The following is a 17,064-nucleotide window of genomic DNA, read 5'->3' as shown; positions in this document are numbered from 1 at the left end:
GGACCTAGAGCGAGCACAACAGAGCCAGCAGTGCACGGGCAGGAATGCATTTCTTACTTGGAAATTCCGACACCACTTAAAGAAGCAAGGAATGGGCGGAATCTGACCCTTCAATGCAAACTCTGTTTGCCAGCAACCAAGCTGCTCTTAAAAGTACCCAACCTTAACAAACATCTGGAAGTAATTTCTTTTTAAAAACTAACGTTAGCCTACTGCAAATACCTTGTTTTAGTTGTGGTAGCTACCTGGGTTATGTGTCACTTCAGTGTCTTCCATGTACTATTGCTGTGTGATTTATTACTATTACTGAAGGCTACTCACCACCGAGCTAACACTGTTAGCTGGCGTTACCTGAGGTTAGTTCATAGACTGCAGACCGTTAGACTTGATGAATAGCATTAACAACCTGCTAGCTGCAAATTGTCATGTGCAGTTCAGTAATAGTAATAAATCACACAGCAATAGTACATTCATGTGAGAAGCATGACAATATATTAAGCAATCCAAAGTATTCAGAATACGTTACTCTCATTGGGTAACCCAACAGAATACGTTACAAACTACATTTTGGGGCATTTATTCTGTGATATGTAGTGGAATACAAGTTTAAAGTAACCTTCCCAACATTGTCTATCATTTAATATAATGATAGTGCCAACATATGCCCTTTTTCATCTGAAATAGCCTCCCATAAAATATGACAATGAAAATAATTCACTGCTAACATGAGAAGATAGGGGTGTGGTGTAAAACTACATACATCGAACTTGGGTGATGCGGTGGAGGTGATGTGGGTAGTGCTTCCCCCCAGCTGTTCTCTGAAGCAGTCTGTGAATGGCAGCAGGAGGCCCATTGCTAAGATCCTAGAGCAGAGCCTCTCAGCCTCCTCTGGCTCATCCGCTTGCTGTTGCAAGAACAGCTTCTCCAGAAGAGTTCGACCTGGACATCAGGGAGAAAACAGAAAAACAGAATTTTTTGTGGGACGTACAGTGGCACAAAGATTCGTATCAGGCTACCATAATGTGCACTGGCTACCTACTCCTTCTAATCCTTAGGATGGGCGAAAGGCAGAGATGGATCAAAAGGGATATTTTAACTGAAACTGTTCACTGATCAATTGTGTACAACTCCCGGCAAAAATCGCCATATTTGTCGGATGGTCTTTCAGTTTTGTTTTGTTTTGTTTTTTTACTTTATTTTTGTTATATAGCAGAATATTTAGATTTTTGTGACGTGTACCTCACAAACTTTTGTATATAACAGGATATTTTTAAAATGGTTTAAAATGGAGCACTGTAACAAAAAATAATTTCCCCCAGGGATCAATAAAGTATTCTGATTCTGATTCTGATTCTGATTCTGATTTTCCAGATTAAGTCGAAGAAAAATATGTATTCACTTACTGTTCAGCAAAAAAGTGGAATTATCATTTTAAAAAATCACAATTATTATGATACCTTTTCCACCTCCTGGCTCAGCTTTTTCACTAATAAAACCAACCTGGTTCCACGTTTCTCAGCTAGTAGCTGACATCAGCTTTGCTGCGTGGAGCTTTGTCATGGAGTCTTCACTTCACCTTCTTTAAAAAGATATGTGTTTTTTAAAGAAGTGGTTTGACACTCTCATCGACAAAATCTATTATTATCCTGAAAAATGACATCATCATCACCAAACCCATGTTCTGAATTTACTGATGTGATGACAGCATAATTTTGACTAGCGCATATTTGTGACTCAACAATGGCACTCAGCAGTCTACTTTTCCTTTGAATTTTTTGAATGTCAATAGAATTTTATTCAGTGTAATTCTTACAGATCTGTCACAAACACTGACATCTCTGTCTACACATTTTTGTTTGGATGGTTTGTGGGGTTGTTTGTGGACTTTCTATTTTCTTTGAGTTTTCTCTCCTGGTGCTTTGAGATCTTCCATCTAGCCAAACATTTTCCTTTTACAATGTCTGTTGTTTGTTTCCATCCATCCATTGATATTCTTCTGTTTACACAATTAAGGGTTGTGGGAAACTGGACAGCTCACCAGTCTGTCACAAACATGTTTTGTATTGTGAACCAGAATGACGTTTTTCACATTTTAGTATGAGGCTGCCATATTAAAGCAAAGTACCTTCATGTACCACAACTGCTACAGCACCTTACTGAGGTTACTGAGACATTACCCACTATGTCCAATGGTCCTGAGTCGTTGCCCAGATGCTGCTGATGTTTTGGACTTTGTAGTTTTTTGATTCATTGCTGAGTTTTTACCTTTTTTTACCATATATTTTCCTTAGTGCAGTTAGTCTTGTTTTCACTTTCTGGTTGTGATTAGTTTATTTCTTGTTCTGTCTTTATTTGTGAGTTATCCTATATTAAGTTGTGTCTGTGTTTCCCTGTTTGGTTATCACATATCACTCCCTGTTTTATTTGGATAGTTATTTTTACCTTTTGCCTTGCTTTTAGTTTTACTTCACCCTTGTCTCGTCTTCTGATTCAGTGTGTCTTGTTTTCTCTAGCTGTTTCCACTGCCTTATAGAGGTGGGAATCACCAGATACCCCATCATCTGATAAGATACAATACCACTGCATTACAATCAGTGTATTACAATAACATATGTAAATGATAAATGGTCTGCATTTGTATAGCGCTTTTCTAGTCATTAAGGACCCCAAAGCGCTTTACACTACATTCAGTCATCTACACATTCACACACAGGTGATGGCAGCTACATTGTAGCCACAGCCACCCTGGGGCGCACTGACAGAGGCGAGGCTGCCGGACACTGGCACCACCGGGCCCTCTGACCACCACCAGTAGGCAAACATGGGGTTAGTATCTTGCCCAAGGATATTTGGCATGCAGCTAGGAGGCAGCCTGGGATCGAACCACTGACCTTCTGATTAGTGGCTGACCTGCTCTGCCACCTGAGCTACAGCCATGTATTGTGGGATATCACCTATTATGTCTTCACAGTTAAGCATTCTCAATATCAGTTTTATCCAATAATATAAAGTGGCATGCCAGCACTGTCAGTAAAGCCTGAATAAATGTTGTTAGAATATGAAGTCAGTCTGCTCTCCAAAAGTTGATCCTGTTCATCTGGACGTAGCGTTTTGGGGAAACCTGCAGTCAGCTGAGACTGAAGAAGTCACCTGGATGAGTGATGAAACGTTTCTCCCACAAAACGCTACGTCCAGATGAACACAATCAACTTTTGGAGATTTACTTTCCTGGATGATTGAGAATGCATCAAGATCTGATTTGCCAGTCATGAGATGTATTTATCTCAGAACTGCCACTGAAAATTTGGTTATGATTTGCCTGTCAGATTTGATCCAAATGTAGCCCAATAAGGAGTCTGTTTGCTTCATAATATTGCCATAAAGTTCCCAGTTGCATCAGCAGCACCTCACTAGCACAAGCAGCAAGCAGAGCCATCTGGCCTTTACTGATGTCAAACAGCTTGACAGAAGTTCATATAGAGTTTTTTTTAAACTCTTTAAATATTCCCAGAGTGATATAGGGACCTGATATAGGACCTTGCATATAGTATTAACCCTTTTGACTAAGTAACAAGTTAAATAATTCCTGCTTACACCCACACATGTCCACACACTGTTTAATACTCACCTGTAAAGACATCCTGAAAACCACAAGTAGATACTTGTCCACATGAAAATCTTCTCGTTCCACAGATGGGCTGGCTGCCTCCTCCTGTGTGGCCCCCCAAATATTCTCCTGAGCTCAGTAAGCCACCTCCATCTTCCTCCTTGCCTCTCAATCGCCTGTCTAGTTCCTCTGTCCAGTCAGCTGAGCGACTCAAAGGGCTAGCAAGGCTTCTGGAGCGTTTTCTGCGCACCTGCCAACCTTCAGCCATCATCCTGTAACATTTATGTTCCCGGTTAGCTTAGCTTTGCAAGTGCATTTCTTGCAATGTGTTTACAGTTAGTTTTACTTTTCCACAGTTTTCTGATTTCTTCCATTTTAGGCAAACTGACAGAGCCTTCATCCTCTCCATAGATAAAGTGCTCAACTAAACATTAAAACGCATGTTTACGGCTTAGTACAAAAGCGTTTAGCCTCTGTGGACCATTTCCTTCTTGTAGACACAGTGAGATCATCCAAAATATCACAGAAAGATGATTTGCATCCAATAATCAGTGAACACATTAAACTACTGTATTACTTCACAATCGTTTGTTGAGAAAAATGTTATTACAGAAACACTCAGATGTTTGTGTAATAATGTAATGTTCATCTTGAGTTTAGCCATGAGTTCAGGAATTGACATGAAATTCTTACATATGTCAGTAACAACTCATCCAATCTATACATGTAAAGAGAAATCAAACCATAGAGTTCCATAAATTATCTGCAATACTGAAAAATGACCCAAAGAAAAACTATTAAATACATGAAGAAAGAGAGTGTGGAAAAAGGCACAGAAGGTTACATTACACCAGCTAAACTCTATGAGTGATTAAAAAGCAAGTCTGCCACTTAGTGCAAATTAATACGAGTGAGTTAGATCCAGACTAGACAGTGGAGTGAAAAGAATCATCATAAGAGTTCTCCAAGTGCCAAGCATCACTTGTGGAGCGCTAAGGTGCAATTGTTTTAGAAAACAATAAGCAATGCACTCAACTGCCATGACAGGCATTGCTCACCATGCAAGACTCAATTACTGAAGAAAAAGCATGTTTAAGCACATTTAAAGTTTGCTTAACAACATTTAGACGAGTGGAATACTGGGAGAACTCTTTAGATGCCATAATACACAACATGTTTGAGGGTCAAATATGCTGCATATCACCCCAAAAAACCACCAACAGTGAAGTTTGGAGGGGGGAACATCATGGTGTGGGGCTGTTTTTCAGCATACCACACTGGCACGTTTCATATAATTAAGGAAGGATGAATGGAAATATGTACCAAGATATTCTTGACCAAAACCTGTTGCCATCTACCAGGATAATGAAGATGAAATGAGGGTGCACATTTCAACAAGACAGAGAAGAAAACAAGAAAACCAAACGTTTCAGAGAAAGAAAAGAAAATGGCTAGAATCCTGCTGACCTGAATCCAACTGAAAAGAACTAAAGCTCTGAGTTCATAGAAGGGTCCCATCGAGCACTCAAAATTTGAAGACTGTTTGTGTGGGCCGAAATCACACTTGAGCAATGAATTTCCTCCATGCAACTGTACAAAAGTCCTTGTTAGTGATGACAAAGTATTAAAACGTTTTCAGTGTGTTCAATACTTTTTTTCCTGAGTCATTTCTCATTATTATAAATACCCTAATTTATGCACAACTATGGTTTGATTTCATTGCATGTGTGAATTGGATGGGTTGTTACCAACATCTGGTGAGAATTTCATGTCAATAGCACCTTTAGAAATATATATTTTTTTAGAATACTGATGACGTATACAGTACTTATTTTAAACACTAAATACGTCCTTGATCTAGTGGTTTGCTTACAGTCTAGCAGATCTCTCATTATTAATGCCTTTTACTACAAGAAAATTGCTCAGTGCCACTTTGCCACAAACCTATGTTTCTAAAACAATGAAAATAACAGCGAAAATGTTGAGATTATTCTTGAAAATAAGAGAAATTATGAAAACGAAAAGAATATAGTCTGTTTTAATCCACGTGGGGCTAAGATTTGAGTTTTTTGTATGTGCTAAATAGGCTAATCTTGTTAGATGTTACGTTTTAAATTAGGTCTCATATGATCATTTTGACATTACAGTGCTTTAAAATTCTAGAACCAGTATCAGCCATGCAAACAACCAGTACCTGTGAAAGTTATGGTGAGCTCTGCGTGGGGAGAGGGGGCTATGAGATGGTGAGTGCCCTGGGGAACTGAGCTGTCTTGTAGTGGTTTTGATGTAGGACGGGAAGATGGGAGGGTAAGGTTTCACCACAGGACTAGAGCAGGTGGCGGGGTGGGCAGACTTGAGGAGGCGTTTGGCCAATGTGGGGCTCTCCTGAGGAAGTAGTGGGCTAAAGCAGGCGCTGCTCCTCCTAAACTGCTGGTTGGAGGGGGAAGCCTTGGTGCTGGTAGAGGGGCTGGGTTCAGAGTCAGCACTTAAGCAGTCCTCAAGAGACTCAGCGCTGGTACCTGAGCCTAAGTGAATCTCACCTTCTTCAAATACAGTTCTTGAACTCAGTCCCTCTAGTGGCTCAGGACTTCTATGGTTGTCGTCTGGCAGTGGAAGACTGAGATTAGCATCCATCTCAAGCTCCCTCACCTGCTCCTGCTGGGTTTCAGCACTTGCTCCCTCCTCTTCCCCTGTGATTTTCCCAGTGCTGTCAAATGTAAAATCGTGGAAACTGTTACCAACAGTTGTCATGGTCACCGGGCAGACTGTTGCCCCCCCTTCAGTAGCTATGGAAATATCTGTGTGAGGGCGCTGCTGAAGCAAAGCATGCTGGTCTTTTGTGCCTGTGGAAACACAAAGAGCAGCTTCTCTTTGCCCCTGCCCCTTTAGCTCCAGATGCCTGTCCTCATTCTTCTCAATAACCTCTGCGTTGAAGGGGCTATTCTGTGTGGGAAGTGGCTCGTTTTGCTTGACAGAGCCAATAATAGATCCTCCCTCCAGGAATGACAAGGCATCAGACCCCAGCTCTAATTCTGGGGTCAGGTCAAGCACCTCAGGAGGAGTTAATTTAACTACCCCATTACTCTGTTTCCTCCTATCCTTTCCTTCCCCCCAAATTAGATTCCTTCCTCCCCCTCCTTGTGTTTCCACAATTGAGGTAACCCCCCCATGCTGCTGTTGCTGGAGCCTTATAGCGAGCTGGATATCCGCAAGCAAATCCTCATGGTCAGCTGCTGAGTGGAAACTGTAGATATCAGTGTCTGATCCTGAGCTCCCTCCCTTCTGCCCTCCATCTTCTGCAGGAGAGTTTGCGGTCGATGCTTTCTGCTGCATCTCATGCTTCTCGTCTCTCTCATCTCCATCATCCCTTTTCCCCTGCTTCTTTCTCTTCTCAGGAAAGGCAGCCTCAGTGTCCGACTGCCCCAGCTCATCTGCAGACAGATCAGGTGTTTTTGTGCTGTCCAGCTCATCGTGCTGAGATGCTAAAACATCCTCTTTTGAGCCTTTCACTGATGAACACACGTCTCCTTTTCCTTTAAGGTTACCCTTTCGCTTCCGGATGGAGAAAACAGAAGACTTGGACTCTGATTTATTTTTATTTTTTAGTCCTGTGCCGTCCGTCACTCCCCTTCCTCCTGCACTGCCTGTTCCTTTACCTCCATGTTTACCATGGAGTTTCTTTCCTCCTTTTTTTACGTCCCCTCCTCCCTCTCTCCATCCTTCATCTAGCGATGGGTAGCTTCCGTTGCTTGATGCTGCTGCTGCTTTCTTTTGCTTTGTCTCTTGGTTACCCATGTTGATGGAGCAAGAAAGCTCGATGACTAGCTGCCGCTTCCTCAGGTCATGCCTAGAAGAGCTTCTAGGACAATATTTAGATGCTCAATTTCAAGCTTCTTGCCCAATTTGTGGATGCACGTCTGGTGAAGGAGGAGCCGCTGCTGCGGCTGCTGCTGCTATTGATGATTGTTCTTTTAAGCTCTCCTGTGTGACGATCTTCCTTGTTGTTTTCCGGTGACGAAGGCTCGCGTGGCAGTGATGTTGACACTGATGCAGAGTAGACATATGGCTCCCTCTTCTTCCACCCCTTTCTCACTCTGTGTTACCCTCCCCCTCATCTCCATCTGCTGAAAGGAATGACGCAGGCACTGTGTGCTCAGTAGAGTGCTTTTTTGTGAGGTAGACTGGGAGAAATGGAAAGACTGGGATGGAGGCACAAATCTTTCAGGACCTGGGAAGAATAAAGGTGCTGCTGGTAGCTCACACACTGTGCAGCTGGGGATAGGTTATAAGGGCCTTCATGTTGGTCTTTGAACTAAAAACCAACATGAAGGATAGATTTTTCTTAATAAAAAAACCAGTTATTAAAATATCTGTCAGAAATAGTCAAAGCTGAATAAGATTACAGTTTATAAGCTGAAATGGATCATATTCTGTGTGGTTCAGACCATATAAATATATTGTCTCATAGCAGTTAGCCCCACTAACTATAATGTCAATGTAAAAAAGAGCTTGCAAATGAAAAGGAAGATTGTGTTTAAAATGTGTAGTGGCAGAAAAAAAGGTTCTTTCATTCAGTTGATGAGCTGAACTGAGACTTTTAACTTACTATAACAGAAAAACTTGAAAATAGAGACGACTCTGAAAGGACTTAATCAGATTTAAACCTGTGCATCTGTGAATACTTTCAGCCTCAAATGCACTTGAATTATCCATTCAAAGAGAGTTGTTCACAGTGGAAACACATGGGCTCTTTAATGACTCTTCTTTGTGAAACATCTTTAGCAAGCAAGCAATTTATTTATATAGCACTTTCAGAACAACACAGCTGAACACAAAGTGCTGTACACTTGGCATGCCACAAATGATACATGAATAAGTTTAAAAAAGGAGAGAGAGATTTACTCAAAATAAATAAATAAAATAAATAAAAACTTAAAATAATACAATTAGCACAAAATAAAAAGTATGCAATGATAATTAGAATTAAAAACAATAAAATGAGCACAATAGATTAAGAACAATAAAATCAATAAAATCAGGGTCATACTACAGAAGCGTAGAGCTGCCACCCAGGCAAAAGAAAAATACAAGTGTATCACGTTATAACGTGAAAAGTTTATTGTTCTAACAAGATACTTTTCCTGTTTGTACAATATACTATCATGTTTGTACAATATACTTTTCACGTTTGAACAACATAATATCACGTTATTACAATATACATAATTATCACGTTCGTACAATATGAATATTATATTGTACGAACGTAAAAAAAATACCATTACAATAACATTTTTTATTGTAAGAACGTAAAACGTGTTGCGTTCGGAAACCCAAATCCATGGTAGTTGTGGAGAGCTCACGCTCTTCAGAACTGGCACTTAACTTTGAATGCCCTGCTTTCAACATGGACACAAACACTGATAGCCCACTTCTGAGATTTCTTCGGAATCCTGGTGTACCTGAGGACTGTCTCTTACGAATGCTACAAGAACACGTAAGCGCTCTCTTGAGGGGGAAACTTGTAAAACTCGCTTTTTACGAAGTTACAGCGTCTAAAAATATGACATATTGCTAAGTTAGCAACCACAGCGGTTTTCGCTTCTCTCGCTTTGACTGCGTAAGGACGTAACGGTAGGCTGCATTGGTGTGGATCTATATGGAATGGAGAATGTAAAACAAATTAACCCGCTGTATAAAACTGGGTCGTTGTATGACCACATGTTACTACTTAACCCGTATGCAGATTCCAGGTTTCTTAAATATATCGCTATATTATGTGATGCACAATGTTTCCTTGTTTATCTAAAAACAAATGAATTAAACTTTGTTTATATTGATATTTGTCTTCAATTAAAAAAAAACAGTGAGTTCAACCCTTTGTGCTCTGTGCAACTGAAAGATACGTGAATACTAATTTACTTTTTCAAAGGTGGGCGTTGTATATACTGTAATATTTCTATTAATAACATGTTAGAGAATCTCATTAATGTTGCTGGCATAGAGAGAGGAAAAGAATAAATGCTAAATATTGATGCCTGCCACTAAAATAATAACAGACAATTATCAAAACACATGTTAAATGTACATACATTTTTTAGTGAGGTACCTCATGTGGTGTGGCAGCAGGTATACCTTGTACTTCTGTATAGTAATAAATATCTCTGTTATTACAGATTGATGTCACAGTGATTGATTTCATGGATAACAAGACCCTGTCTGGTTACATCCCAACATATGGTGACCGGATAGCTGCCAGACGGTTCTGCTTGGAAAACAGTGGTGCAAGTACTAAGGAATCAAGAAAAAACTCATTGCTCGAAAAATTAAAGGAAAAGATGGGAATCAATGAAAATGAGAAGAAACCTGATCATGAGGAGGCATTTGTTTCTAAGAGAAAAAGAACATATGCAAAAAACAACAAATGGGCTGAGAAAAAGACTCGAAAAATTGAGTTAGGGTGGATCCATGAAGGTAAGCAAGTGAGAAAGCGCAGAGGAGGAGGAGGAACAAGGACCTTTGATGTGCCCAAAGACTCCAAAAAAGCTGACATATTACAGTATGCTAAAGATCTTTTCTTTCCAAGTGGAAAAAGCAAATTTGGAAGATGGGAGGTGTTCAGTCATGACATATTAGACTATCAGGAAGAGGCCGTATTTGATGAAGATGTCACAGTTGGAGAACTCTACTCAGCACTTAAAATGGGAATGTTGAGATTTTACTTGTGCACAAGAAGATTTTCCAATGATGAAAATGGAGATGAAGAAGCTTCTCACACTGTTGTGATCTCATCATCAGAATCTAGGAATGCTGATGAAGATGTATTATTAGACACATCTGAGGTAATGATTGGACCCTACCTTGGAGAGCCTCTGCCTTGTCAACTTGATGACACTGTAATAGATTAACCATTCCTGCAGTTTGAGGAAGATGATCTGGTCATCACATCCATTACACTTCCTCCAACAAACACAGCAGTCAGTAGTCCAGATACATCTATAAGCAATGAAGCAATAAGCTCTGCAGGATCATATGATGTTGTCTGTGTTACCACCAAACTTCACAGGGTTACTATTCTGGAGGAGATGATCAGCCAGTTCAAAGATCCAGCACTCCTCATACACCCTCTAAAATACACCTACATTGATGAAAAAGGAGCTGATGCAGACGGTGTATCAAGAGATGTGTATGCTGCATTTTGGTCAGAGTTTGTGGACAACACAGCTGAAGGAGAGGAGTTCAGAGTGCCATCACTGTCTCCTAAATGGCAAGAAGAAGAGTGGAAATCCATGGGTAGAATTTTACTGAAGGGATTTCAAGACCATGGATATTTCCCTTGTCGCCTTGCTCCTGTTTTCACAGTGGCACTCATCTTCGGTGAGAATCAAGTATCAGATGATCTGCTGTTTGAAAGTCTTCTCTTTTACCTAAGTCAATCAGATAGGGATCTGATAACAAGGGCACTAAAAGAAGATCTTTCAGATGAAGACAGGGATGAAGTGCTGGATCTCATGGATCGCCTGGATGTATCAGTGCTTCCAACCAAAGAGAACTTAAAAGGCCTTCTTCTGAAAGTCGCACACAAACAATTAATCCAAAAACCAGCATATGCCGCAGAGAAAATGTCCTTAGTTGCAAGCTACTTCCTAAAAGAAGCTTTTCAAAGCCCACAAGATGTCCTACAAATGTATGAGGATAAAAAGCCAAAAACGAGAAAGCTTTTGAAGTTGCTTACTGCCTCTCCCACCACTCAAGCAGAGAAGCAGAGCTTCAGATTTCTGCACCAGTACATCAGAGGACTTGACGATACAGGGCTCAGAAGGATGTTCAGGTTTCTTACTGGGTCAGATGTCATCTGTGTTGACAAGGTTGAGGTACTGTTCACGCCTGTGGATGGACTGGCACGACGACCTGTGGCACACACATGCGGCCCTCTTCTGGAACTACCATGGACATACACGTCCTACCCAGAACTACGAAATGAACTGGACAATGTTTTGGCTGCTAAAAGCTCTTATGAGTTCAGCATAGCTTGATTAAAGTCCATCATGTTTAAACCAAAGAATGAAAGGTTTGCACTAACAATGACTGGCTATGAAGCTCTAAAGTTTGTTAAACCCAAAAACAGGGAACACATCATTGTATAAAAAAAGAAAGAGCTTAAATTTCAGGGAAGTGTTTTATTTCATATTTGAATTTATTTTCAAAAATTGTGGATAACATCAATTTGTTTCCACCATGAAAAATGTAAATTTCAGTTTAAATTTTCATACTTAAAAGTTTTACTAGTTTAAATGTTAACTAATTATGTTTAATAAGTTCATATGGTTAGCAGCAAGAGGTGAACTATGCTTATTATTAGTTCTTATCATGTGTCAAGGTCCTTTTCCACAGGTCTGTGGTGCAGTTTTGTAGGATACAAAATGTCTGCTATAGAGGGGATGTATTCAATTCAATTATTTTCAAGTATATTTTTTTTACCTTTCCACCAGTCATTTGTTTAGAACATATTTTAAGGGAATAACTTTGGAAGGCAATGTGTTTGATGCAATAGTTGACTGGAATAAAAGACAGAAAATTGGCACATAAGTTAAGTTTTGTAGTGTTTATCAAGAGTCCGTGTTTTCTTCTCCTTGAACACAAATAAAAGGGAGGTTAACATCTAACAGTGTCTGTTAATTATTAAATAATGCAGAATTTTTACATTTACCAGTTTACAAGAAACTGTTCGTGGATGAATAGCAGTTGCACAATGTGTTCAGTAAAATTGAAAACAATATTTCATGAATGATAATGTATAGGATCAGCAGTTTAAAAAATGTTTTTTTGACAGTCTTAAAACAGAAATCAGATATAATAGAAATTCCGTTAAAAAATAATTGGAAATGCCAAAAGGTTGGAGTACACAGATTTGGTTAAATATATTTAGACATGCTTGCTTGCTACTATCTTCAACCGAAAATCCAAACAAAATAATAATGAATGTCTTTTCTATTGTTTATTGCACAAATAAAACATTGTACCCAAAAATATATGCGTAAAAATTCCCAAAGCCCAATTATATTTAGGTTTATAAGTCCTTCAGTATATAGGCTCTCAGGAAGAGATACAGTTCAATGGATTCATCTGCTGTGCTTGGTGGAAGTAAGAAGTTCTCTGACATTATAAGGCAACACAAGCTGAAAACGGTTTCATCACAGGTATAAGGTCCTCTCTGTTGACATTCTTGCTTACAAGCATCCACTGCCTCCCGAGAAACCTCTTTCAGATGATCCTGTCCTCCAAAGAGATGAGGGATGGTGTACATGAGAATCGGACGTCCACTTGGAGCAACTGCATTTCTGCTTCTGCGTATTATGTGGGTGTTCCACATATGTGCAACTTGCTGCAGCTCTTCCTATTAAATATTAAAAATTAAAAAATCTCATATCAGTAAAAGAACACATTTCTCTTGGCTCAACATGTTACCCAAAACGGCGCTGGCACGGCTGGCAACCTTAACCCAATTTCCCTCGGGATGAATAAAGTACGATCAATCAATCAATCAATCAATCAATCAATCAATCAATCAATCAATCAATCAATCAATCAATCAATCAATCAAAAGCACCACACAGTGACAGTCGGAAAAACAGAGTTCATCAAAAATACTCAACAACAAGAATAACAGTGGTAGACACGTGATACTTTGGAAAATTTTAAGTAATTTTCACATCCAATGGAGTGAAGCGAGCATGGGAGTTATGTGTTCTCTTTTACGAGTTCTGGTTAAAAGTCATGTAGCAGCATTTTGGACCAGATTAGAGGGTAAAAGTAGTTGACATCCAGTGTGTGTGTACTTCTGTGATTGGATGGTTTGTGCCCATGGAGAATGTAAACATGGACCCCTAGATCTTATCTGAAGCTTTTAGTGCTTGGTCAGAATCACTAACCAAATGTTCACAGAATGTCATATGATTTCATAAAAAGTTATGATTATATTGTGATAGACAAAATCAGAATCATGAAGAGAATGAGTATTGAGATCATGTTGGAATCATACAGTCAAGATATTGACAAGAGATTCAGCTAATGATAAATCCTGTTGAAATAAAACATGTAAACTAAATTAGACATGAAGGATAATGTGTTAATATTCAATTGAATATTCATATGTGATAGAGTTAATGATAGCTCAAGGTAAAGTACAAAATGGGAAAAAAGAAATTTTTATTTAATAATTGTAATGTTTGAATTTAAATCATATATATCAAAAGTCAGAGAGAGAGAATCAATAGAGTATGACTTAAAATAAGGCGGTGTTGGGGAATACATGTACTGGCGTTACGTATTTAAAATAATATTATGAGTAACTGTATTCCATTACAGATACCGCTTAAATAGGTGATAATTAGAATACAGTTACTTTGTTATAATAAATTCAATTCAATTTTATTTATACAGTGCCAAATCACAACAGTCACCTCAAGGCACTTCATAGCGAAAGGGCTTGCTCATATGACCCCCTATGAGCAAGCCCTTTGGCAACAGTTGGAAGGAATGACTCCCTTTCACCCAGAAGAAATACATGGATTATATGGCAGTGTTTTCCTGTTTCATATGGAATACTGGTAATTCTTCGCATTGCCGGAAACCTAAACAGAACACTCAATAAGCTCTGACCATGCAATGCAAACTCTGTTTGCAAGCAACCAAGTCCAAAACAAAAGGTCCCTCAAAGGCACTGGAACTCAGGAAATAGTTAAAAAAAAAAAAAAAAAAAACAATTCAGGAGGCCGACCCGGAGGTCGATGGCACAAGAGTCCCTCACAAAGAAGTTCCGGAAGCCGCCCATGTGGATTGTAGGGGCGTCGTGAAAACAGTTCAGGCGGCCAACCACGCCAGCGAAGAAGTCCAGTCAGCGGCCTGGATAAAGTGGCAGCGTGGCTACCGCAGGACCAGAAGAGGCAGGACCAGGCGTTGACAGCACTGCAGGCGACGCCGTGGAAGCCGCAGGTGGTGACACTGCAGGCGACAGCGAAGGCTGGACGGGCCGCTCAGACCCTCCAGCGGAGGCTGAAGGCGGCTGAACGGGCCCCTTCGACCCTCCAGCAGAGGCAGACGGCTGAAACAGTTCTCTTGAACTGCCAGCGGAGACAGACATGGGAGCGGCATGGGAGCCGCGGAGTGCTGGATTGGCTCACTCGAGCCTCCAGCAGGAGCAGAAGCTGGGCCAGTAGATATTGGGACCCCTGGCTGAGTGTGTAGCTGACCAGGTGGTGGAGTGACAAACAGAATTGGTGGGTGAGCTAACAACCGGATGTTTAACTGAGTTGCTGGCTCCGCTGCTGGTACCTGAGCTACAGGGAGCAGAGCAGGAGACTGAGCTGATAACCAAAGTGATGGTTGAGGTGAGAGTGGAGCAGATGGTGGAGTAGATGACTGAGCTAGGGGCTGTGTTAATGGTTAAGCTGCACACTGGGGAGATGGCTGAGCTAAGGGCGACTGAGCAGGAAACTGAACTAGTGGGGACTGAGTAGGGGCAAGTTAGCAGGAGGCCACGCTTCAGGGGACGGAACAGGAGACTGAACTGGAGCCTGAGCAGGTGACTGCAGTGACAATTGTGGTAGTGGAGCTGGTGGTTGGGAAGAAGGCTGAACTGTAACCTCAGTAGGTGACTGAGCTGATGGCTGCCGGGCAGCGGACTGAGCTGATGGCTGCCGGGCAGCGGACTGAGCTACAGGCTGAACTAACAGCAAAGCTAATGACTGAGCAAACTAAGCTGCGAGGGTTTTTAGAAGGGTGGCTGAGTCCTCCTTGCCTGGGCCACCCATGCCAAACAGTTCAAAACAGAGGCTTGCTCTCAAGTCCATGATTATTTGTTTTAGTGCTTTAATGTCCAAGAAACTGACGGGACACGTAGTGGATGACAGGAAGTGATCAACAAACACTACCTCCAGTTAGTGATGTGTCCTGTGTGTCGAAGCTTCGAATCGCGCGTCGGGTAATCGCGGGGGCGTTTTTCTGAAGCGCGTATCGAGGCTTGCGTTGATTACGTATGCAGTGACGTTCGAGGCCTCGCGGGCAGTCCGTACCACGTGACTGATTCGGGAACTGGTTCACCGGTTCGCGCCAGATTCGAAATAAAATGGGCAGCAAAACACAGCTGATTCCCCCATCACATCGTGTTGTGGAATTGGATTACGTACGTGTTACATAGCTACTGGAGTACTGGACACAAATTTCTTTATCCAAACTTGTATAAACTTGCTGTGGTTTTTCTTGCAACCCCTGCTTCATCTGTGCCCTGTGAGAGGATATTTTCAAAAGCAGGAGAAATCCTCTCAAAAAAGAGGAACCGTCTTAAGCCCAGCACTGTGGAAAAGCTGCTATTTTTGAATAAAAACAAATGAAAACTTTACCCTAGTGTCATGAGCACTGTTATAAAGTCACAAGCACATTCACATCACAACTCCCTCCCTTTTTGTTTCCATGTACATTCCTGTGTTAAGCTGCCAATTTATTATACACAAACATTAATTAAATTAATATAATATAAAATTAGTATAGTATTAAATATAACTAATATTTAGAGTTCAGTTATTGGTGTCATGAACAATAGTAATTCCTTTATTCATTCAACTTGAAGTGCCACACACTAGTTTGTGTCATTATTGAGATGTACATAAGCATGATTACGCAGTTACACAATCATCCCAAAAACTGTGTACTGATAGTTTCCACTTTCTCTTTTGTATCAGACATACTGAGACAATATTCAGGATAAATAACCATGAAAAACAATTTATTTATTCAGTTTAGCGGTTTACACATCACATCACTATAATCATTGAGCCCGTTTCACTTGAATTGTCCACTTGATGACGCAGTAGAGCAAATGAATCATCACAATGCTTCGAACCATGAGTCGACCAGTTGGATGGGAAGCTTCAGTTCATCATGAGGCTTCATCTCACCATCACTACCTCCAGTTGCTTCTTGTAGGGATCCGCAGCATGGATTATCCTCCGGTAGAAATTCCCTAGTTGCTCTAACCATTCCTTCTCCAGGCAAAATGTGAGTCTACTGAGTCAATTTTGTGGTCGTGTCCTTTGTCTTGATTCAGCTGTGTGCAGGCAGGAAGAGGACCGTAAATGCAGAACTCACAACACACGGGAATAACTCAAAATGCAGCTTTATTGCTGACACATGGAAAAGATGCAGAACTAAAGTAAACTGGAAAATATAAACTAAACGTCTCCAAGAGGAACACACAGCATGAGGGAGGACACAACACTGACACAGAGAAACACAAGACTTAAATACACTGGGGAATAACGAGGGGAATGAGACACAGGAGGACAGCACAGCTGGGACAAATCAGACATGATGTGACCAAAGGGAAGCAAAATTCAATACATTCACCTAGGACACAGACCTTCAAAGTAAAACAGGAAACATAACACTGAGCTGCAGAG

General features: G+C 40.7%; 1 protein-coding gene, 1 long non-coding RNA gene and 1 pseudogene across 7 annotated transcripts in view; 2 read left to right on the top strand and 1 right to left on the bottom strand.

Moving 5' to 3' along the window:
• The window catches only part of LOC146662912 (formin-2-like), a 74,736-nt gene extending 67,007 nt beyond the window's left edge, over nt 1–7,729 (bottom strand). For 3 of the 5 annotated variants that reach the window (XM_085415485.1, XM_085415484.1, XM_085415486.1), the window contains exons 1-3: nt 5,802–7,728; nt 3,629–3,879; nt 761–939 (exon numbers count right to left, since the gene is read on the bottom strand). In XM_085415485.1, the coding sequence (XP_085271611.1) occupies nt 761–939; nt 3,629–3,879; nt 5,802–7,402 (2,031 nt within the window). In that variant the 5' untranslated portion in view covers nt 7,403–7,728. Of the gene's footprint in view, nt 1–760; nt 940–3,628; nt 3,880–5,801 lie in introns of all 5 variants that reach the window. The other 2 variants (XM_085415487.1, XM_085415488.1) reach the window with 1 other exon arrangement.
• LOC146662905 (uncharacterized) overlaps nt 1–17,064 on the top strand; it is a 413,626-nt gene that overhangs the window by 20,255 nt on the left and 376,307 nt on the right. The gene's annotated exons all lie outside the window — the stretch shown is intronic.
• On the top strand, nt 9,015–12,041 carry LOC146662911 (uncharacterized; annotated as a pseudogene).

This window comes from Rhamphochromis longiceps, linkage group LG8 (assembly GCF_057381845.1).
Source record: "Rhamphochromis longiceps isolate RC_006_pf linkage group LG8, R_longiceps_female_GT1.1, whole genome shotgun sequence".
NCBI lineage: Eukaryota > Metazoa > Chordata > Actinopteri > Cichliformes > Cichlidae > Rhamphochromis > Rhamphochromis longiceps.
The sequence above is the reverse complement of the archived record's forward strand: the minus strand, read 5'-3'. Positions and strand labels throughout refer to the sequence as shown.